At 40.0% G+C, this 25,204-nt stretch overlaps 1 protein-coding gene across 1 annotated transcript in view; it reads left to right on the forward strand.

Annotated features, from left to right (window-relative positions):
• Positions 1-1,300: 1,300 nt before the first annotated feature.
• The window catches only part of CDH13 (cadherin 13), a 531,145-nt gene continuing 507,241 nt past the window's right edge, over positions 1,301-25,204 (forward strand). Inside the window, exon 1 of the mRNA XM_009332307.1 lies at positions 1,301-1,439. Within this exon, the coding sequence (XP_009330582.1) occupies positions 1,395-1,439 (45 nt within the window). The 5' untranslated portion in view covers positions 1,301-1,394. The remainder of the gene's footprint in view (positions 1,440-25,204) is intronic.

Consider the following 25,204-nt stretch of genomic DNA (forward strand, 5'->3'; position numbering starts at 1 on the left):
CAGCTTGAGTATTAATTTATATATCATGTGTGATGAAGGTACTGGAGCAGAGTTGTTGCTGTATGTGAGGGCTTAGACTTGGAAGGACAGTGTTTTCCCTCAGTTTTAGTCCAGTGTTTAAGTAAAGGAGGATGTGAGCTGTGAGCAGTGGGCTAGCAGTGGTTGGGGAAGCTATCAAACAACATTATTTATGGCAGGAAGCTCCTGCTGAGGAACCCAAAGTGGTTGGTAGCTCCTTCGAATGTGTATCCCTTCCCATCTGCCTACCTGTCTTCCTCTCCCCATGTCTCTGCTTGTCTCTGCTGGTGCAGCAGGCACCTGTGGTGGGGCAGAGCAGAAATTGGTGGTAGCTGACTCTGCTGGATGAGCAAGCAAGAGAAAAGCATCAGGCATGAGAGCTGAGGAGACTTTTGACCCTACTGAAAATGGGGGAAGGGTACTGCTAAATAACCCTGACAACTGCAAGAAGACAAGTCAAAAAAGGACTGGACTGTTGTGATAATGGGGAGTGGCAAGGGAGGTGGAGCTGGAAATTCAAATGCGGGAATTTGTTCATAATCTTTGGTCCATCTGCCTGGTATTACTTGCTGGGTTGCAACGTAACCAGTCCAGAGATAGCAGGTTCTTGAAACATCAGGTCCCCTCCTCCAAACAGGAAAAGTTTTTGTAATTGAAGGGTATGCACCTTTGAAACTTTGTCCTAGATTCAAGTTCATTGAATCAAAAGCCAGTTCTGTCACTACCTGAGCAGTTAATAAAATCTATTGCCTTATGATGGATTTTTTTCTGCAGGCTAGAATTGATCTGTCTTCGTTGCGATTTGTGAGATTGAGGGGAAAACACAAAATATAATCTGTATTTCTGCTGCACTGAAAAATTTCATTGTGTTCTTTATCTAAGGCTTGGAAGTAACTAAAACTGCAGTGGTCATTTTTTTGATTTATTGAAAATAAAGCATACCTTATTAACATTTTAATAAAGAGAATCTCTTTGCAGCGGTGCTCAGAGTTGCTCTTATTTCTCTGTGCAATTCCATTCTGTAAAAGGGAAAATACTACTGAGATCTGTAAGGCATGATTTGTTAGACTGAAACTAAACACACAAATACACGAAAGCAAAATGCTTTCTAAAGGTGCTGTGTTTGTGAGAGGTACTTGCCCAATATGTGTGATGCAAAATGGGGATGCTTTGTGAAGAAATCATCCTTGTAAAGCCATTGGTTCTGGTCATCAGACTCTATCCAATGCTTTAGTGATGATGCTGCTGATCTATTTGGGAAGTTGGCTGGCTCTCAAGGCAGAGTCTCTTCTCAAAGGCTGTTTCACAGTGAAAATATGCTCAGTGCAGCCGAGTGCATGAATGAAAAAGCCTCTGGTACCTTCTAGTCTGGCAAAATGCAGCACAAAACTCAACTTACTCTGTCCTTTCTGCTGTCCCAGGTAAGAAATGTGTGGTTTTTTTCTTATTTTCTTTCACCTTCCTTCTCTTGTGCATTTGGATTTGAAAGTATTTGTAATTCAGGTCTGATTTCTGAGTAATTATACATTGCTTGAATTACTGTTGAAAGATGCAAGATCTCTGCTGTAAGTCAGTTGCTAGGAATGTAGAATCTCATAGTTCCTTGATTTACAATTAAAAAATGCTATATATCACACAATAAATTTGTTGTGTTTCTCTTCAGGAAGGGTAGTAGGGGGAATCTTTCAAGTGTTTTGGTAGCAGCTGCAGCAGCAGTATTTTCTGTCATATCAAATGCTGCAACTTTGATTTGCCTCTTTCCTCTGTGGCTTTTGTCGGGTAGTAGGCTTATAGGTTGTTATAGGCAGCTCACATTATTTACTGCCTTTTTAAAAAAAAAAGGGGGGGGGGAATATGGAGGAAAATAAAATCAGACCTTGCAAAAGGTTCCCTTCCCTGTACTCTCTTGATAGATGTGTAATACTCTGTTAGTGACTTGCTATGTAGCCTTTCTCTTATTAAATGTAATAGATCCCCCTCTGCCAGAAAGCAGAGGAAAAAACACCCAGCCTTAAAAACACGGAGGTGCTAAAGCCCTGCTGCCGCTGTCTGTCAAAGCGAAGGGACTTGCTGGGCTTTGACTTCTAATACCTTCTGGTTGCTCTCTCTTCCTCTTGCTGCTGTTACAGGGCTCACTTTTTGGAAGCTCTGGGGAGGTTTTAAAATCCTTTGTTGTTGTCCAGCTTAAATGCATCCTTCCTTCTTTTGTCTTAGGAGCTCTGTAAACTCTTGCATTTAGTGACAGTGGCACTGGCATCCTGTGCACTGAGTGGAGATAAAAGTTAATTCCTTTTTGACTTGCGATCGAGTGGTTTTGTTAACCCTTAGGGGGTTGGTAGGTTTTAGAGCGTCAAACTAGTGCTTGGGACGCTGAGTCTGTGCACTCGTGTTTGTGTAATTGCAATCTCCAGCAGGCATTTAGTCTGCTTTTTCAAAATAGGAGGATAAGGAGAAAAATGGTGAGGGATCACTGTTGGGAGAGTTTTATTGCTGAGAGGAGATACATCAAGACTGCGTAAGTAGGAAGCAGTAGGGTGAACTGAATGCATATATGCTGTGGATCAAGGCTAGGATATTTGGGTCCTGGCTTACCCTGATAAAGAGTAAAAGCATTAGCATGGGTGGCTGAAGTTATGGGACAATAGGAGACTCGGTGACTGGGGACTCGTGTGAGCAAACACACAGGCATTTGGGTGGGTTCAGGATAACAATCCTGCTTCAGGGAGTATAACAAATGAAAGCAGCTGCTTTGGGCCATAGGTAGGGTGCCTGAATGCACTGGTGAAGGATGAGTTTGAGGATCCAGAGCAGCATGTGCTGGGGATAAACACAGTTTCTTGCAGGGCTTCCCTAACAGCTCGGGCTGAAGCTCTGGACTGTGTAGAAGGGCTGGCCAGTGGGCAGCTGGCCACTGGGCAGCTCACCAGCTCTGCTGAGACTGGCTGTAACGAGTGGGCAAGCTGCTGCTCCTGGGGAGGACTGAATGGCTCTCTGGTGGGCTGGGGATACCCAAAGGGCTCCTGGAGAGGAGAAGTTGTCAAAGTGGGCTGAGATCCAGCCTGGGCAGGCAGCTGGGCTGGCAAAGCTGCCAGTGGGAGGCAATGCTCAGAGAGCAGAGGGGTGGGGGGAGAGGGCACAGACAGTGTAAGGGTAACCTGTGGATATACTGAGCTGGTGTTCTCTCACTTTGGGCTTGAGACCTGCCATCTGGACTGCAGTTCGCTTGGCTTTCTCTGTGCTTTCAGTCCTTTTTTTTGTCCATCTTCTTCAGCACACTACTAAATTAATCAGCTTGAGTTTGGATTTTCTTTAGTGGTCCCTTGTAGGAAAAGCAGTATGTATATGAGAGAGGAGGACAGACTTCTAAGGCCTGTTAAACCACATAGCTGGTGTTTTTTTTAACATCAGTAACTACTTAAAATCTGACAAGGTGCAGGACACCTGCTTCTGAAAACAACTGTGCACTTTATTGATAACTTTCAGCAATACTTCAGAGTTTCTTCTCTTGCTGGGCTGAGATGAGTTTGAATATACTGCAGGGCTGAGCTTGTCGTGCTTTAGCATTGCTTTGTATTTAAGTGCTTAAACTGCACCCCACCTTCTTTATTAGCATATGTAGCTTTATCTGGCAATGTCTCTACCTAGTGATTTAACGCATCTCCAAGTATACTTTATAGATCATGTCTAAGAGTTAATGAATTGGGGAATGAATTAAGCTATAATAAGGAAGTGTACATAAATCTGTCTTCAGGCATAGGGTGTTGAATATTGGCAGGTTAAAGTATGAACTGAAGGTGATAGCATGCTAGGGAAGAAAAAGGGAATTACTGAAATGCTCTTTGGCTTTTCTCTTTGACACACCACATACACAACTTTCATGTGACAGGAAAAGTAAACAGAAGAATGTGAGAAACAACATATTAAACAAATGCAGCCATCTGGCTGTGTAGTGGTTGTAACGCATTCTGGGATTTTTTTCATAAGTTTTCTTTTTTCTCCCTTAGCAGTAGCAATAATGCCTCCTATAATACAATGCTAGTGGAACCTGCAAAGCTCAATTTTGATAAAATGATTTCCAAGCAATAGCAATCTAGTAATGCAATACTTTCTGTGGAAGTAGAAGATAGGAATAACTTCATTTCAAAGTAATGATAGCAAAGTTAACAGTGTAGAGAAAAAGTTTGAGGAAATTCTTCATGAACTGAAAAAAAGGTTTATTTTTAATTAAGATCACTTATAAAACTGCTAACTTTGGTTTTGTGTTTCCTTGGTGTGCATCTAATTCAACTGCATTTGTTAAATATAAAAAAAATGCCTTTTGAGGCATTAAAAGGATGAAGAATTGCTTTTTCAGCCCATTAATTATGTTTTTAAAAGTTGTGATAAACAGGTGGGCAATAAATGAATTTTTTTCTTTTGCAAAGATTTAGTCTACACGACTACCAACTGTTTGTCCTGTTTTCACCAAGAGGAAAACTGAACGATAGCTAGAATAGCTGAGGAAGATACGTTTCAAGTAATTCTTTAATTCAGGACCACCTTCAAAACCACAAAGCATATCTATACTTTACAGCTTTATTGATCTGAAGCTGAGAATAAAAACTAAGTGTACTCTGGTAGCTTGTGCAGTTCACTATACAGTGTACAGTAATCAGTAAATACATACAGATTTTTAAATCTATCAAATCAGAGTGGTTTTTACATTTTTTACCGAAGGATATTTTTGAAGGCCTATATAAAATATTTGTTTTAAAACAGAAGTTGTTCACAGCTTTGCTTTTGTATGTTATGCATTTGATGCAGACAGAAGAATCAACATAAAATTTATAAGTAAATCTTACAAGATGAGGAAAAAAATTCTTTTGATAGCTTTAACAATAACTCTCATGTTCCACTGGGTTGTAACTAAGTCAGTTGGAACAAAGTATATATTTCACAAGCTTATCATTATAGTGAATAGATGAATTAGTCCCAAAATTCTTTCTCCAAATGCATAGCCCACACTGCTGAATTCTTAAGCTTTTATTTTTTCAAATTTCTCCAGAAGAGGGCTCCATGTACAGCTTGAAAGTCAGCGCCCATGCATTAAAAGAAGTTTATCAGCTTCAGGAAAAGAAAAAAAAAATCTTGCTCACACAAAGTCTGTTGATAAAACATTAAAGATTATGTTCAAATTCTGACCCAGTATTTCCATGTTGTAGCTTGTTGCTGTAGGTCTTATTTTGTTTAAGACTGCTTATTGAGAATTCTAGAGAAAAAGTCCTATATCTCTTGTGCTATATCAGAGTTGTAAAAATGCTTTAAAAATGTTAGAAACTCAATTTCTCATTATTATGTATAATTATTTGTACTGATGAGCATTTTGTGAGTAGACTGACACTCCTGACAGTTTCAGGCCATCATTTTTGGTTATGTAGTCAAAAAGATCTTCCACTTACACCATCTTTTGAATGAGATATGTCTCTCAAAACACAGAGCCATTCCAGCAGTCATGCTGTGCTATTTGTTAAATGTTGCCTTGGAGGGAAGGCTGGCCCCTGGTGAACTAGTATGACTTTAGGCAACAGCTGTAACCTTTTAAAGATATTCTTACAGAGGACCTGACCAGACTCCTTACCCCTAAGCAAGGGGAATTTGTTATGATAGATGAGTGGAAACTGGTCATGAAAATGCTGCTAGAGTTATGGCATTACAACTAAATCCACTTTGTTGTGTACCGCTTGAGACTCTATCTTTCAATTTAAGACGTAGCTCAGGCAATATGTTGGGACCTGGTTTCTGTTTCTGATGATCAAAAACTGAAAAAGGTTATTCTAGCACATGCAATATCTTTGTGCTGTGATCCATTGGGGGTTATTGACTTCATTTTTAGTGACGTCAGCTAGGAAATGAGTATTTCTAAAACGTGTCTCAATAGACCAGTGCAACAGAAACTATTAGAACTATGTAGATAGCAATAGTGGTGCCTGTTCAAGAAGCAGTGAAGTTCTGCCTTTCATTTTCTTCCTGTTTGTTGTTAGATAGGTAGGCTCTTCCCATTCTATTAATATGTAAGGACAGGCTAGATAACAGTTACTCTGTAACTGTTATACTCTTCCTGCATCACTGCTGGAGTCAAATCTCTTATCTTCAGTTGCTGGGTTGTACTTGTGTGCTGTGTGTCAGGATTTTGGCCTCAGGTTTCAGGGTTCCTATGCCAGCAGAAGCCCCCCTCCTCCCAAAAGGCTTAATTTGGGAGCTGAGGCAGAAATGTGAGGTTAATGGGTTTTTTTCAATTTTTTAATGGAAATAATGTCTTCATTCCGTCTCTGACAGGTACAAGCACCAAATTCACTTTTTTGTATACCACTAGTATTCTAACCAGCAGAGCTTCATCTGTGCGGGCAAAAAGACAAATCTACCATGTCCGCTGGGGAGGAGAGACAGAATGAGAGGGATTTATCATCCTTAGGAGACTAAGTGGGCTATAGCTCTTTCCAGTTAACTCTGGATGATATTAGTAGGTTCTTGATTATGGCCATATGGTTGCACTGTGCCCTGCCGTAATCACCAGATGGATGGGACCAGCCCAGATGGGAGTGTGTTTTTTCTGTCACTTCATGTGTCCTGCAGCTAGCACAATGTTAGTGTATACAAATCAGTAGGATATTAAATGCCAAAGAGGAGTGAAAAGTAAGACTTGCTTTATTAACCACTGTTTCATTATTCAAAGGTCTTGGAAATTTGCCCACTGTTTTTTTTTTTTTTAGTGTTGTGATGTGGACTGTGTTCTCTGTCAAACGGAAGAATCTAATTCTTTGAAAGCCTTACTGTTTTGTATGAAAGGAACTCATTCCACTACTAACTTATCCAATATTCTACTGTTTTGCACCATTAATTTTCTTGGCTAAAGAAAAAAGGAGCAATTTAAGATTTGGTTTGATGGAGCTGGTTGAAACAGTTCTAAGAACAGACTGAAATAAATATGAGCTATTAAGAGTAGGGTGGGGTGACTCTTTTCAGGACACAGCAGTTTATCAGTATCTCTAACCACTTGGAAAAGCTGATTAAGGTGTTTAAATAACTCCTGATATCTATGAATATCCGTGTATGGATGTCTAATTTGGTGTCTTTATGGGCCTTGTTTTTAGGGAGTTGAATGGCCACCTTCAAGCTTTTGAAGTGTCTCAAAATTGGGCACCCATATGCACCTCTCTAGAATGAATAAGTTTTTATTGCCTAAGGTTCCTCAGACTCTATTTGATAAAGGTTCTACTCCCAAAACTATCATTTTTTAAAAAAACAACTACTAATAATAGCTATCTCTTTCAGTCTAAACTCTCTTGTTCTCTTGCTTTGAACAACTAATGTTGAATTCCTTATTGGTAATGGCAATGTATATATTTCTAAAAGCTAATGCTTAATTCCCAAGGACTTTGCAGTCTGGTATGTAATGAAGAGCAAATAATTCTTGTGTGTATGAAGGTTGTGTTAATAGGAGTACAGCCAGAAAGTGGGTTTCTGAAAGTTTGAAGAAGCTTTTGGCAAATGAGTAATCACGGCAGATGGACCTTGTACTTGTGTGTAACAAGGACTCAAAATGCTGAAAACCACAGGTTCTAGGCCATTAAGCTGTCACAGCACTGTTAATATAGCTGTATGCAGAGAAATATGTATACAAACAACTTGAATTTAGGATATAAGCTTGTGGGTATAGATATTTGCAAGAAAGCATCTCTCTTCTCAGCTATTACTACTTGTGTGCTGAAGACTACTGTTGAAGGTTACCCCCTTTTCCTCCCCTGAGCTATGTTAAGTGTGAGTGCTCCTTGTCTGCTCCAGGGCAAAGTTGGCAAGCTTGGCTGGAAACACAGGTGGGGGAGTACTGATTCTATACATTAATGGCTGTCTGCTACATGGACAGTAACACATCTGTGGCAGAGGTAGAAAGATGATGAATAGCTTACATTGCTTCAAATCAATCCATAAAACTGTTAGCACACTGAGTTTTGTTTGAATTGCTATGAAGCGAAAAAGCATGTTACAACATACTTACCATGCTGATAATTGGCTCATCTACTTTATAGACACTTAATCTATTTCTTTTCCTTGTCTTGGCATAACTTGGAATTGCAAGAAGGGTTTCTGTGCAAACTGTCTTTAAAGAGTCTCAGTCAAACATAGGGGATGAACCCATAAGAGTAAAATAAAAGCTAGCAGCTGTCCATGGAGTCACTGTAAAAGGCAGAAATTCTAAGCTGCTGTAAATACATCTGGATCCACTGTGGAGCTATCCCAGCATGCATGAATGAGGAGTATGATCCATAGCTTGTATAGACAGCTATGGAGAGGGGGGAAATCATGTAAAGTTGGCCCTTCCCCAGCCTATTATAGTTTCCTTGGTGTAAGGTGGTCTTTGAAGTGTGTCTATTACGTTTTAACTTTGAGCCAACTGTTGGTAACTGCTTGGGGACAGAAAAAACCCAAGATCTTGCATTTTTCCATAGAGAATCATAGAATCATTAAGGTTGGAAGAGACCTCTAAGATCATCGAGTCCAACCATCAGCCCAACACCACCATGCCCACTAAACCATGTCCCTAAGTGCCTCATCTACACGTCTTTTAAATACTTCCAGGGATGGGGACTCAACCACTTCCCCGGGCAGCCTGTTCCAATGTTTAACCACTCTTTCAGTGAAGACATTTTTCACGTCCAATCTAAACCTCCCCTGGCACAACTTGAGGCCATTTCCTCTTGTCCTTTTGCCAGTTACTTGGGAGAAGAGACCGACACCCACCTCGCTACAACCTCCTTTCAGGTAGTTGTAGAGAGCGATGAGGTCTCCCCTCAGCCTCCTTTTCTCCAGGCTAAACAACCCCAGCTCCCTCAGCCGCTCCTCATAAGACTTGTTCTCCAGACACTTCACCAGCTAACTTGCTGGCTTTGAGTTCCCCTACTGCCAAATAAGTTGTATTTATACATTCCTCTAGAGACAACCCTCTGTTTTCCCTGAGGAACCACGTTTTATCAGACAACAAACAGCTATATCAAAATGTGAGAGCTGAACATAACACTGCTCTCTAGTTGACAAAGCAGGAAATCCAGAGCATCTGGTATTTTGCTCTCTAAGTGAAAGAAGATGGAATTAGCCATTAGAATCGGATGGGCATTTCCCTCCCTGTTAAACCCATTGTTTCAGAGCTCTGTCAGAGGAAGCTGAGCAACTCCAACTGCGCTATGCAGCAGGACTGCATATATCAGCTGCAGGTTTGAGCTGTTCAGTACAATTAGATAACTGGCCAAATTAAAAGGTGTTCAGTTTGACCTTCTGCCAAGATAAGATAACTGGTCTCGCAAGTGCCAGGAAGTCATGGATATTATCTACCATTCTTATTCAGGTGAAATGCAAAATGAAAAACCTGTGGGTAAAGATAAATGAGAATTAAATTAAAATAGGACAATACAAAAAAATCAGTTTTGATTTCTGGGCATATGTATTAGCCTGCTACTTGAAGGTTGTATTGTGTGTCAGGCTAAGTGGTTTTATTCTTTTCAAAAATGTCTTTTGTTTTCATAATTCATGATCTGATTGAACTAAACTGGACTCTGAACTCTATAAATCTTGATTTATGAATATCGATAATCCTATTAATTTACTGATATACAGCTCTGACCTGAACACTAAAGTAGTTAGGCCCATATTTGATCACCTCTCCTTAATATGTGGTGATATCATTGCAGGAGACATTATTCAGTGGGGTAAGGATGGTCATTAAAGCCTAGCAGTAATGGGAAGTACCCTTTTTGCACCCACTTACACTACTGTTCAGAAATAGATAATGATCTGACATTTGCTTCTATTTTTGGAATCATTTTCTTCTAATGCTTTTAATTAAAAGATCTCATTTAAAAATGATAAAGAAGAATACAACCTCCAGTTTTAAATATCATCAATAGTTTTCCCTAATTGTTGGCTCTGCGCAGTTTAGTTATCAATGCAGAAGTGTTGCCATTCTGTGCAGTGAGGATATTGATCATTGCAATCTGACAAAACAGCAGCTCTTTAGATGATAGTTTTGGATACAACATGTTACCAGGAAAAAAGGTAAGGATGCTGGGAATAAGTAATGAAATTTTTGTTTCTTGTGGAAATGACTTCTGGTCTCGCACATCTCTCAACTTAGTTTTCTGAGTTTGCAATAGCAAAACACTGTTGCTCACACTAATACGGGAGCAGGTCTCCAGTGGACATGGATTGATTGCACTGCCCTGCTTTGCATTATCTAGGTGAAGGATGGTTAGTACCAATGCCACATGCATTTCTGCTGTGTACATATTGGGAGGCTTACATGGCTTCTATTACTATTATATCTGAGTACCCTGCAAATGGTAATGAATTTATCCTTGCTTCCTTAAAATAAATGCTGAGTTACGACAGGAACATTATTCTGAAATGGGAGACAGCCTCCAACATCTGCCTGTTTCAATGACTTTAGTTCTATTATCTTAGCTGAGTAATGATGTAGGCTGCTGTCACTTTTGCTGCTGGTGTTGATTCAGTAGTGACAGTTCATTGTACTATAGAAAGATTAATTCTGATTGGAAGGAGCCTAGAATAAATTCAGTCTTTAGGCCAATCAGAAGCTGGTGTATGTAGTACTATTTTAATAATGCTGCTCAACTTTCAAGAATATAATTAGTTATGATTTGCCAAAGAACTGCCTATCTCTATACAGTTAGTGTTTTGCATATAGAGGAAACTAAGAAGAGAGAATGTTTATCTAACCATAACTGCAGAGAGTTCTTCTAGGCATAAGGAGAATGGAGTGTACTTGCTTATAACTGTTTACGTGATGGCTGCTGGCAAAATGATCAGTTGGAGCAGAGGAGGAGGATGAGGCTGGCAGTGCTGTATATACTCACAGCATTTGAGACCAAAACAGTTTTGGGGTAGAAGACAGGGGCAGGTAATAGACAACCAGCTATGCTTCCAGTGCTTGGGTAGGGGAGAGGTGCTGGATATTTCCACTGCAATGTGAGATGTAGTCTCAATGACAGAGTACTTCCCCCGCTGTTTTTTCACCGACAACGGTTCCCATCTTCCTTCCTTTCCTCAGATTGGAGGAGGCAGAGCTACTAAAAGCTTGGGCTTCTCTGGTAGGAGGTGAGCTGCCTGTTCATGGCTGTTCCACTCCTATATCTAGCTTCTGGAAGTGTGATGTTGCTGTCCTAACGTGTCATTGTTAGTGAGATGCACCTAAATGTTTGAATTCCTGGGGGTACAATGACACATGGATGGACCATTTGTTGCAAGCCCAGAACATGAGAATCTGTAGACTTGTATGGACTATTGAAAGCTAATCTCTGACTTTGGGGAACAGCTGCCTCTTCCTGTATGGCTATGTCCCTCTGAAATGAGGATTCAATCTCCTTACGCATGCTTCCCAAGAATACAATTTTCGAAGCTTTTGTTCCTTCATGAGTCAGAGGCACACAAGCACAGAACCTGTTTCTTGCTGTGCATGGGAACTAAATGTTGATTATGGGTGGCTGAAGGAGTTTGGCTAAAATAGAAACTGACTTGGTTGTCTGCCATAACTCATGTTGAACCTGAGCAAAATTGTTTTTCCAACTTGTTCTTGACTTCTGATTTCTGTATACTCTGTGTTTGTGGAATCTAGCTGGGATATGAAGGAAGAAAAAGCAATCATGCACAGCACGAGTGGTTCTCCCTGCCTTACCTCTAGGCTGACTGGAAGCATCAGCATTCCTGTAATTTCCTTGTTCAAATTACTCTTTCTTTGTTCTGCTTCATCTGCTCAAAAAAATTCAGATAGTCTGAGTGCTTTTAGTTTTTCTACTCAAACTTTCTTCCAAAACCTCTACTGTTGAGGGATAGGATGAATACTTTTTACTACTGTGTTTTAACTTCTCTTGGATGGGCTTCAACAGGCCCTTGTGGAAAGTCCATCCCTGTTCTTGGTGCTTATAGATGTTTTTCTTTTGGTGATAGATGAGAAGATGATGGGGATTTTCCTGCAGCATGAGGAAAACCAGACACACCTAAGGAGTCACATTCCTTTAGCATTTTACATAGGTCCTGGTTATTTTCACTGGGTAATCTGCAGATTGCCTAGAGTTAGTGCAGTGTTAAATTGTAACCTTTGGCTAATGTGGTAGGCAACTATAAGCATTATACTCCTAGTACTAGGAGTATCTGACCTAAATCTTGTGCATTTCTTGGTATGTTCATATTACCCTACTCCTTTCCTCCTCAGTCCCCTAAGGCAGTCTAGTTCTATCTGCACATGTGGAAAAGAGAATTTAATTTGGCTGTCTGTAATGGTTTTAAGCTGGTGATCTCTTAGAGCCAGAAGTGCTGGGATAGTTATTCAGTAATAAACATGCCGACATAGCTGCTGAATTTCTTGTCCCTTTCCTTGGCTGACTGAGGAATACAAGAAAGAAGATCAAACCTTAACACACAAAAATGGAAGGGAAAACAAAACCAAGGGGAAAAAGAAAAACAAAATGGTATTCAATGTCCTGCAACTCTTTGCAGCTGTTAAGATTTGGAAAGCAGCCTTCTATATTTGTGATACAGTTAACAGGTGTATACAGGAATGGAGCGTAGCATCTAGTCTGATTCTGCTTGATTTCCGCATATTCATTTACACGCAGTCTTACCTGATAGTTTAGGCTGACACCCATATCCAGAGTTCTTGCTCATATCTGGATCTGAAGTTGTTGGCATCAGGAAACAGCAGTACTTTACTCTGTTTTATGCATATTTGTGTGTGTATCAGCATGCTGGTTTACGAGAGGTGGGAAGTTTAATCCTTTATAAAACTCTGTATCTGTTTCTAGCATTCACTAGCTGCCCAGCCACAGAACTCTCCTCTCTTCTACATTTTATGTTTTGGTAGGACGTTTTTATTATCATTTGCTATATGTCTTAATGGACAATATTTATCTCTGTCTGCTGCTTTGACATTGTTGTGTTCACGATCACTAAATCCATTCTACTGATGCTTTGGGAAACTTGTTACTGCACAGATGAAATAAAACTTAGGAGATACCTTCCCCAACTGACTAGTTGGCTGGCGAGTGAATGGGAAAGGAGAGAGCAGAGGACAAACTGGGTATAAGGTGTGAGTCCAAACCAGCCTTCATTGCAGGAGAGCACATTACAGTTTCTTTTGAAACTGTTTGCGTATCACTTCTTTAATTGTCTGAAACGATTTTATATATATCGGAAAGGTTGTTTCCCACCCATCCTCTGTGTAACACAAGCATACTTTTTAACTGCATACTGGTGGAAGTATTTCCCAGAGAAAATGAAAAGGTAGGAAAGGGCCAGAGAACCTAGGAGGGGAAGGACAACTGTTATGGCTTTCCAGCTATAAATACGAAGCAAGCAAGATACCAGGGAAAAGCTAGGCAATGTCTTGCTGAAATGAGTATTATGGGCCAGCTGTTATGGGAGATAAATGCCCCGAAGTTTTGTCAGATATTATGTGATTTCCCTCCCCCTACCACTTTTGCTAATATATCATTTCACAGACTTACCCCCTTTCTCTTATTTTCTGACATCTCTTAGAGGCCAGCTGCAGACCAAAAGGGAAGAGAACCTGACTTCAGGCACATTTGCAAACTAGCTGTTAGTTTTCTGTAGGTTCTTCTGTGCTTAAAATGGAAACAACCCTCCCCTGACAACTGAGCATACAATTCATGTACAATGGATCTACTTCTGACACTGTATTTCTGGGGTGTTTGCACGATTCATGATTCATCTGGCAGTCCTTGAGTTTAAGCACTGATAAAGAGAACACAGCAGAGTGTAAATATATTTGACCTTTCAAAACACTGAGAAGAAAATAAAAATAGAAAAGTAGTTATTTTGTGGTTTTTCCTTGTACATGTGTAATGACTGCAAGCAAACTAGCATTCTTATTTCTGCCTTGGGGGCCTGGGTAGCACAGAGGCTTCTAGGCCTGAGATCTACTGTTTTATATGTGCTGTTCCCAGGACAGTGTGTGTGAGTTGGCCTGACATTGGAGTAGAGGTTCAAGTCAGCTTTGATTTCTCTAGTTTAGGGATTGGCCTGTAGTTCAGGTCTGCTGCATCCCCAAATCCTTACTGTTTGATAAGCTATGCTGTATAATTGGCATGCTGGTCTTGGTTCACTTGCTTGATGGGCAGGAGTCTGTATTTCAAGTGTAAAGTATCACTGCAACTGTCACTTTAAATCAGTAGTACCAATACAGAAGTAAGGCTCAAGTACTCATGGAAAGCTTCTGCTGAAATCCTCAGCTAGCTACAGCCTTAGTTAGCTTGGGTGCAGCCATGTCTTAATTCTACTGTGAGCAACTTTAATTCCATGGGTGCTGTACGGTGTAAATACCCCTGTTCAGTTGGCACAGCAGTGGGCTCACTGCAGGGTTCAGCCTTGCCCTGAGTTAACCCCTCCTAGAAGGGCTGGGTTTTTTAAATAGCAGTGTGGCTGAGTCAGGGGCATGCCAGGCCTGTTACGCTGCCACTCCCCGTGTCATGACTGCTCCTGGGGAATATGTGTCGTTCTGACTATGGCTCCAAGTACGATGGGAACTGAAGATCCTCCCTCCTTTTCCTCATAAAACTGTTGTTGATTTATGAGCACATTCCTTTGCTTTAAAAGCAGGGGAAGTACACTTAGTACTCTCCCAGCCTGCAAGCTAGAGATGTACACCGTGTGCAGGATTTTGTGCCAAGCTCTGGGGGTAGGGGTAGGTTTTGAATGAAGTGGTCAGGGTAAATTTTTCTCTTAAGCCTCTTTGGGGAAGGGAGGGAAGGCTATGCAGTACCTGGGGTAGGGCTCTGATCTGGTATTGCTACAACTATTTTTGGTATTTCTAAAACTACTTTGCAGTTGGTGCACTGGAATTTGAATGTTTTTTGGGTCTGAAGCTGCTTAACTGTAAACAATAGCCCCTCCTTGATTTATCTGTACTACCCTGCTGCCTGTCATATACTGGCCAAGTCCAGTGCAGCAGGGAGAAACACTTTTTCCTTTTTCATCCCACTTTCTTATTTCCTGGTTCACTGTGTAGTCAACTTCTGTGGCCGTGGTTACATGAATTTCATTAATAGCAAATCTTGAGCAATCCGCTTAAATAATAATCAGTGTGTCTCTTAATTTGCTCTTCTTCCATACATTTGTTGTGAATCAGTGAACTATCTGAGCAGCTAGTTACCTTTAGCACCTGTAAAAAAAAAAAAAAAAAAACCAAAAAAACCCCCTCTGTTTTTGTTCAGTGCTGTTGGTGAGGCTTCTTGCTGAAGCAGAGCTGCTGGACTGGAAGGTGTGTAGTACTCGTGGAGCCTAAAGAGAGAGGGAGACAAAGTGTGACTGCAGTTTAATGGGTAGAGAGCAACCTTCAAGGATGGGATTCCTTGGTATTCTGTCTTATTTAGTAACTCTTTGCTGTAAAATATTTAATTAGTCCCTGGATAAGCAGCACTAGCATATCAAATTTGCTGTCTTTTCCAGACAAGGTTTTAACTGTTCCCTTCAAAGTTATGCTCCTTTTTGCTTAGTCTCCTTCTGGCCCAAGGCATCTTATTTGTGTAACAGCCTAGCTTTGGCTGGACAAAAGTAGGGCAGGGAGCTTTCTTAAGTAATAGCTGTGGCTTTCAGTGTCCTTAGGTTGAGGAGGGTTTTGAGCTTTGGCCTTCCCCTTGCCCAGCAAACTCTTTGTGGACTTTGTGGTATTTTTGTTTTTTTAACTTCTTTCTTCAGACTTGTGCTGCTTCATTAAGAATATGAACTGTAAAGCAGTGCCTTTTCCCACCAGCTATATGCATAAGGCTGACCTTTGGCTTGAACACCAAGTTTGGTGTCAACCTTGTCACATTACCAAATATAGCGTAAATTTTACTGACAAGGTTTGCAGGCAGCTGTGGCTGGGGGGATTTAGGCAGTGAACGTGTCTGAATGACTGAAGTAGTTTCTGATCTCTGTACTTAGCACTGAAGCTTATGCCCCAACAGGCCCAGGAGAAGGGGGTTGTTTCTTGCTCTGTCCCTTGCCCTGTTTCCATGTAGACACCCTCCCTTGAGCTGCAGCATGGCTTGCTGTGCTTGGCTAGCATGCCTGGGGGTCAGAGCCCACCCCTGGCACCAGGGGATGGTTGCTGGCCCTGGCAGGGATAACTGCACTCACACCACTTGGAGCTTTGCTTCTTTCACAACAGCCTCATCCTTCTTGAGCATCTTGATTTCAAGTGTCTGTTGAAGCACTGTAAACAGATTTCCTTCAGTTCTGCAGCACTACATGCTGTGTTGCAATACATTTTTGTCTACTTTAAAGCTGTTAGTGATTCATTAGTTTACAGTTCCAAAAACCAATTCCAAAGGGATCACTCATCTCCCTAGAGCAGTGAAGATATTTTCAAGCTGGCTACACAGTACTATGGCAGTGCTTTTGAGACTTGCCTGGTTCAAATCATGCAGCAGTGATACTGCCAAAGGCTGCCAATTCAATGGAGGATTGCACACAGATTCCATGGGTAGGAACTTGCAATATTATTAGACACAGCTAATAATAGTTCCTCTTGACTTCTGAAATGTCAGAATGGTCTTGTGAGTAACTGCACTTTGGAAAACGTTAACCTTTTGTTTGCTACCAAGAGTAGTCCCTGACATGTTTAATGCTGCATTATGCTTGTAATAAATAAAGCAAGTATATTGGAAACCAGGACTCTTAATATATCTGTCTGTGAATTGACTAGTGTCAAGATCTGAGTTGCAGCATCAGTCTGAGGACCCAGGACTGTGTCCTGTGTGTATATAATGACTAGAAAGATGAGCTTCTGCTATCCAGAGATTCCTAAGATCTAATGAGCATGCTTCTGCCTCATTTTCCCCATCTGCAAAGGGCTTTGAAAACTACGAGTGAGAAATACCTAGTGTACTATTAAAAAAAAAAAAAGTATGCTAACATAAAGAAGCAACTCTGTTTTCTTTGAGAGGGGTCAGTTAGTGTCTGACAGACTGTCCTGGAGTCAGGTCTCCAGGGTTTCTGGCGTTTCTGAGTATATCTCCCAGAACAATTGCTCTAGAGCTGGGTCTACTGGCAGGGAACAGTAACTCTGCTTAGCAGAGAACTTCAGAAGTTGACAATTGCTTTATGAACCAAGTGAAACCAAAAGTAAAAAAATCTCTAAATGCTCTGTGGAACTAAGTTAATACTCTTTCTTACACTAGCCACTTATTTCTTTTTGCTGCCTAGCGTATCCCAGCAAGGTACTGGCAGTTATGTCTCCAGCTGCAGGATTTACTGTAAGATTTCTATGGACTGCTGGAGGCCAATGAGTAAGGGATTTTGATAGGTTGGTTCCAGAGTGGCAGAAACTGATAAATGAAAAAGCTACAAAAACAAGTTCTTAGTCAAAAGATGCTAGCATTTAGAAGAGTGAGAAATTAAGCCATGAGCTTTTGTGTCCTTTTGAGGATATAACTAAATGCCTAACTCTGAGGCAGATGAGCTGCATTTCAAGAGATGCTGGACACTTGTCTCTTCTTGTGTTTTGACTAAAGTTGGGGCACTTGACTCTTGCAAATACAGAGCTGCATGGGAATTGCATGAAGCCAAGCCCTTAGTTGGAGAGCGATGCAAGTACAGGGCAAAGACAGATGACCTAATTTAGAGTACCTCTTCTCAATTGCCTTTTACAGCTATTTCTTATAGTTAAGAACACCTGGTGGATGTATCTATCAAGGCAGAATTGCATCACTGGGGGCTATGGATAACCTTACATGATGAAGGGACCTCACATTCTGTATGCCATTATATCTCTAATTTTTATTTTCCTGACTTCTGTAGAAGTTAGATGATAATATCATTTAAGAGCAGGGAAAACTAAAGTACAAAGCAAGAAAGTAGCTCCTGCAAATTCCTATAGGAAGTCTTTAACAAGTAGGATGCAGTCACAGCTCAGGAGCCCCAAATCACCCATCAGTACACACCATCCCTGGTATGGAGAACCCAGAGCAACATGCCTTGTTGCGGGGTAATCTTGGAAAGAGTCTTGCACTCTTTCTATTTATTAGAACTAAAACTTCAATTACAGTAAGTAGTTTGTTTCCTAATGAAAAATCCATCCCTCTATTTCTGTAGTGCATCTAACTGCCAGCATTTAATCCTTGTCTTAAAGATACGTTGCAGTCTTCTTGTGACAATGAAGATGTATTTTTAGTGTGCTTGGGGAATTGAGGTTAACCAAATGACTTCACCCGAAGGGGAAGCTTGACTGCTGTCATTTTGTTCTTGTTCAATAATCTGAAATACATCGTTGACATCAATGCTTTACTAAAAGTAAAATAAGATTCGGAACAACGAGGTTTTAAGAATGTTTTCCTTCTTCTCATCTGACTTTTCTTTGTTCTTCAGGAGTACTCTCATTTTCTTTGCTTGGCAACTTAAATCTTGCTTGTAAGCATTTAAAGCAATTTGTGTGCTTACAAATCTGAAAATAAAAGCAGAAAATATTTCTCTTGTAAATATAGGAGGAATAAGAGAACTTATTACTATACCTCATCCCCTCTGAGGGGATAGTCAGACACTGAAAAACATATTTTATATGAGGATGCATGTGAGGATCCATGTCCATCTGTCCTGGCAGATGGACAATGGAGTCCTCTCAGCTGCCCTTCACCATTGCTGGGTAAACCCTGTCTTGCACAGACTCGCAGAAGTTGTCAGGCTGTCCTTCATTTCAAGTTCATCCTCCTTTGTCTTCCTAATAGGCATTAATGTGCAAAGGCATTTGGGGAATTATGAAAGGAATTTGTAGGAATTCTTAGAGATGCCATGTCAAACAACTCAGTAGCACACGTGACAATTGCTGGATCCATGTTTCTGTCATGCTTTAAACTTGTTGAAAGAATTAGGTTCCTATTCTTTCAGTGTGCTGTCTGCAGTTAGCTGTGATCAAAGAAAACAGTGGAGGTGGTCTACTAGGAATGCTTCTCTCCTTCTGCATGAAAGAACAAATTACTTCAGTTTTCTCCTTCATTGGAATAATGTGTTCATCTACCTACTTCTGAGCTCAGTCAACAACTCTTTTAGTGAAGTATTGGTGCAGACACTCAGTTCTCCTCAGACAGTTCACTCTTTCCCATTGTTTGCAGTCTTACTCTGAGATGGTCTGAGGAAGGAAGCAGTGAGAAGTGTTATCTGCCCAAGCTTCCCCACATGACCAAGTTGGTGATCTCCTTTCTATGTGTAGTATCCTGTGCAGCCCAGAAATACCATTCAACCATCTCTAGTGTCCTCAGTGAAATATTAGCTAGAAGTCTTACATCAAATAATTTGCAGCTGACTACTGCAAATGGATTTTTTGTTTCTTTATAGCACAATTCAAACTAGAGGTTAAACCTAATAGCTAAGAATTAGTTATTTGAAAAATATTTCATCAGACTCCTGTATGTGAAACACTTGGTAAGAAACAAAGTAGTATTGGCCAATGAGTGATACAATTTAAATATTAATTTGCCTTTATGGCAGCCATATGTGTATATTAGTTCAATACTGGCATTTTTTCTTAGACTTCTGTTTTAGTTGGCATGCAGCATTTGAATTGCAAGACCTTGAAAATAAATGCCTGATTTTAAACTTTGTCATCATGCTATGTGTATGCCTATACAGATTGTGTGTATGTGTGTATACATACATATGTGAAGATATGTATGATCATATACACAGCGTAGGTTAGGCAGAAGCAAACGTAAGCTTTGTGGGTTTTCTCATGCTCCAATGGCTTTTTATACTCCCAAAGGTAATACTTGATTTGTAACTCATTATTCTCTTAATTTATATTCGTGCCTTAAGATTGATGTTTCTGAACTTTAAAAAAAAAAAAGAAAATTGGGCTCAATTTGGGCTTCACTTCAAGTTCCTCTAAACCGAGTCTGAGATATGCATATAAAATCCAGTCAGAACACAGTCATGACTTTTGCACTTATGTTTTGAACCTGTGTGTATTGTTGAACACACTCAAACTCATGTAACTGGTATGAAAGCAAATGCTCAAATAAGCTGGTTTGAAGAGCAAGGAATTGAGTGTCTTTATATCTTCAAAGTAACCTAGTCCAGCTGCATAGTAGACTTGTGGGTTTATGCTTGCTAAATTCTTACAATGAAAGCAGTGATAAAGAAACAGCAGCTGTGAGCCAGAAATGTGCATGGAGTAGTTTGAAGGACTGGCCTAGTAGAAGTACAAATAAAGACTCGCCAGGTTTGATAGCCTTTAAAATGTCTGGTTGTTATCCTAAAGAGCATCGTTTGGGACCATGTGGATTCCTTCCTTCCTGTACAGTTTTAGCAGGCTGGATCTGATCATTTTTAACCGCAAGTGCTCCCTGCCTAAACCAGCAGCCTCACTGAGGGATTTCCTATTTAGACAAGCATAACTCATGTGAATTTTAGCCAAAAGGATTTGGGCCTGTACAAGCCATAGGAGTTGTCACTTTAAGATTCTGGAAATACTTGTTCCCAAGAGAATACTGATGCGATTTTTAAAAGAGCCTGAAAGCAAAGTGTTAAATAGAGATGCATCAGGTATAACTATATGCAGAGCAACTTAGAGCAGACTACAAAATGGTGGTTTTATTTTCCCCTGTGGTGCGATGTTATAGCAGAGAACTGTGTATAAAGGGGGAAATGGAATGTGTTTCCTTTTCTCCTTCTTTTAAATACAGTGACATGTCCTAATTTAGACCTAATTTTCATTCCTGTAACATTACTTGTAATAACGTCTAAAGTCCTCAGAATTAATTTGACTGGAAAAATTCCAGAAGGACTTTCAAATTTTCTCATTAAAAACATTATAGATGTCTTAATTAGGCACTGTTATTAATGATAATATTACTCAATTTAGAACTACACACTTAAGATGTGGTTACCTCTAGCGTGATTAGTCAGAGAAGCTCTGCTACGCAAGGATGCACACTAGAATTTTGAACAGTTAAATATTTAGAGCCAGATGCTCAGCTGTGTAAATTGTGTGGCTACTGTGACCTCAGTGGAGCTAGACTAATATACATTAACTGAGGGTTTGATATCTAAAGTTACAAGCAATTGTTTCTGGCTGATCTCCCTTACTGTTTCTCCTTTTCTTTTCCTTTCTGGTGGTTGCTTGTTTTTTTCTCTAAATTGCGTCCTTACAGTAGAATAAGTTTATGAAGTAACACATGTATATTCTTGTCTCCAGTATAAGCTGTTTGCCTGCTGAAATTAAGCTGGAACCACTCTGCACTTGTATCTTTTTCCCCATGTTATCCCAGGGGGATTTCACTCACTTAAGTGAACTTGCTCCTGATTTAGAACACAGTTCGAGGACCTTTTCACAGTGCCTTTGACTCTAATGGGCTCTGTTACAAGCTTCAAGTTGTGGTAATTTGCTTTACTTGGTGAGGACCTTCTGCTGCTATGTGTGAGGGTAGAATTAGGTGGAAAACTTTTATTCGCTTGCCTAGACATGGATTTATACAAACTTTTAAAGTACTGAGGACCAGTTAATGTGTGTATTTTCCTGTTAGAAGATTGAAAGGAGCTATTTAGATTTACTATATTTGTGCCTGGCTTCATTAGTACATAAGAATCCATGGTAGTTTTCGGTTCTAGAATTACTGGCTGTCACTCCTGTTTGATGTTACTTATGTTTATTGTGATTGTGGATGGGAAAGGCTGTTAGACACATTGCTATTGCATGCTGCTCTGTGACTTTAGTTGGGGAGCTTGTACAAAATAAACCCTGTACTTTGATTATCATCAGGGTATAAGACTTCATTTAAAAAAAAAAAAACAACAAAACAAATCCATCCCCCTTCCCAACCCCCCCAAAATCCCACAACAAATGTTCCAGCTTTTTAAATTTGGAAAGTGAGGTGTCTAAATGAAACTGAATGTAACATAGCAAATTTTTCTATGTTCTGTTACTCAGTAATCCCAGCATTTAGATTCCAAGTGTTTCCAATGTGTAAAATGCCACCTTAGCTGTGAACAAGCTCATTTGCATGGCAGAAAAAGATGATCCTTACATGAACTGTGCGAAACCCAGACTTGTGTCATCTTGCAGGTAGTTTAACCATGAAATGAACAGTCATCATGCATTCAGGTGAAGATGGACAGATGTGCGTGAGGCTGTTAAAGCAAAAGGCATCTGGATATGTAATTGGTATATGGGATAGTACTGAAATCTCAAAATGGTACAGACATTTGCATCTGTTCACTGATGTATATAATGACGAGTTATTTGGGGTAGTAGGGTGTGAAGCTTAAAAGGAACTTAATGGCTTTTCCTTTAATAAATCATTTGACTACACCAGTGTCATCTTTTATTAGCTTGTAATTTTGTAAAAGTTAAAATTAAGCATAATGTTGCATATAATTCTGGAACATCTGGTAGCAATATCTAGTAGCAGCTGTTTAGTACCTGAAATATAAACAAAACATGATTTTTATCCATAGTTGTCACAGTTAATTTTCCTGGAGGTACTAGTTTTGGAGTAGGTGCACTAGGAAATGGGTCTGGTCAGAAGAAAGAATGGGTGGAAAACAAGATATTGTTCAAAACTTGAGCAAATAGAACAGAGGAGTGCATAAAATCTGGACTAGGAATAGTGGTGTGTTTATAAAGACTTTTTTTTTCCCCTACTGAAAGAAAAAACTTTAGAAGAAATCCTAAAATGAATATATAGTCCTTAAATACACTGTGCTTTGGTACTGAAGTGCATCCTATTAACATAACTTTAACAGATCACAAACTTCTCATATTGTTTTTTTTTCATTCCCTGCTCCTATAGGAGGAAATTACCCAGTGCTTTGATTGTGTTGATATACACGTATAACTGCATTACTGTCCTTTGAGCACTAGAAGGGAAAAAAAAAAACCCAACAACTCACAAACAAAACTGAAAACAAAGTAAAAATGCAATGACGGCAGTGTTTTTTCCCTTCTGCAGTTCACTTGCTGCTTTTACTGTCTTGTTCTAACTTGGGATTCAAAGGAAATGTGTAGGCTGCATTGTCACATGTGCAGGAGGGCAGATAGAGAAAATGTGTCTTTGGGCTGCTGCAATTTGTATTGCAACCTGTAAAACCACCCAGATGCCCCTTCCGAAGTTTCAGGCTTTCTCTTTCTGTCCCAGGGCATCAGATGTATGTGTTCACTGAGGGCGAGAAGATGATGTGGCATCAGTTGCACCTGCTGAGGGTCCCCTTGACATGGGGAATTTAACTTTTTTTGACATGGGTATTGCTAGTCCAGTGTATTTCAGACACCCTTAGCAATAGGACTGTGGCGTGTGGTAGAACTGAGTGTGCACACTATCAAGTAGCTGTTCATGTGGCATGTCTCTATAAACTGTTCCTTTTAAATCTTGCCACTGTAAGAAGCAGAGATGCTAGCCAAATAATCTGAATTTAGTGTTACTTGTAGCAGATTCTGGTCATTCTGGAGTCAATGGCGGTATTTATACAGAAGCAGATTAAGATCTCAGAATATTGCAGAGCACCAAAAAAAGTACATGTGGCAGCATCTCTTCCTTCTCTTTTGATACCCCTTTCCTGATTCCTCTGGGGTGTGAATTCTATTTAGGGCACCAATATTCTAGCAATCCATTTATGCAGTCATTTTTAAACTGCCTGTACAGAATAATATCACTTCAAGGATAGAATAATGTTGGTATTTGACACATGAATAGATTTTCCCACTCTGTTTATGATAACTGTTTGCCCTCGTTAGAGATCTTTAACTGTGATACTGTCTGTCTGTCTTTCCTTTTCACTTCCTAGTAAGGACACAAGAGGACTCTTTAAGAACATGAGCACAATGAAGTTTATTTCTGTCTGGGGCATTGGTTTTCTTTTGATGTTTGTTTATTTCCAGCAGTGATTAAAAGTCACCCTTCTAGCATCTTGATCGGTGCCTACCATGAGTCTGAATATATTTGTTGCAGAACAAGTAGATCTGTGGCTGTGTAGGCACAATTTTTGATTAATTCCAGGCACATTTAACTAGAAAAATTCCTTGTTACTTTCTGTTACAGTAAAGTGGTGCTTTTAATGGATGATTCAGGTGCTTTACCTAAAGTTGGTTTTAAAAACACTATGCAGTATTGATGTTCAAGTGCAAATAATTTATAATCATAGCCTTATGCTGGAGGATGCTAAATATCTTTAGTTTTGTATTATAATTCATTATGGATGACATTCTGGTAATTCAGGATTTCACCATAAGTGTTACCTAAAAAATAGAATGATGACATTTCAATTCTTACTTAATCTAAGTAATCTTAATCTAATTAATTGCATAATCATTTTGTATGTCATCTTATTCTAAAAGTGTGGAAGTGCACCACAAACTGTGATCCTAAATCCTGCAGTTTTTAACTTGTCTATGAAGTACAAGTTCTTGTATGTGCATACGTAGAGTACTTGTATTCAGTTCTAAGTTCTTACAGGATCTTGGCTTGTTGTGTGTACAGTGTATTCCCTTGCAATTAAACCTTAGATGTTGCTGTCTGGAATATGATGATCTTTCAAACAGCAAATGCGACAAATCATTACCAGGTTACAGCTACTGCAGCTTGAACCGGAGAGTTTTCAGTCTGTTTTAACAAATTAAGTTCCTCTCCTGGGAAGGAGGAAAAGCGTGGATTTGTGTCATCTTTGGATGGAGGATGAAACAGAGTGTGAGTGAATGCTCTTGGCGTTAGACAAGAAAATAAAGAGGATACAAAACTATTACCTTGTCATCTTCCTCTATCACTTGCAAAGACTGATCCCCCTGAATGAGGAGGAGTAGGTTACAATGAAAGGACAAAATTAAGCCTTCGGTATCTCAAATAGAAGGAGCTTCATCCTAGAGCCCCTGAGGTGATGATAGCTGTTCTCATACATGCTTGGACTGATCTAGTGCTAGCCAACTATCTTGCTGTTGTCTGCATCTATACTATTAAACTGTCTTCCTCTGCGTATTAGAAATGGTTTCTGCCCTGTGTTAATTCCCAAATGTGCCAGGGTGCTGTTAGTAGGAGCTTGCTGGGATAGCCCAAGAGCTTTTGCCTAGCACCAGCTGCCTCTAAACACTTGCGCACTGTGCAGACTTCTTATTTCTCCTTCTTTGTGCTGGGTCTTCTGGACTACAGTTGTGCCTGACCCT

Source organism: Pygoscelis adeliae, unplaced genomic scaffold (genome assembly GCF_000699105.1).
Source record: "Pygoscelis adeliae isolate BGI_AS28 unplaced genomic scaffold, ASM69910v1 Scaffold18, whole genome shotgun sequence".
NCBI lineage: Eukaryota > Metazoa > Chordata > Aves > Sphenisciformes > Spheniscidae > Pygoscelis > Pygoscelis adeliae.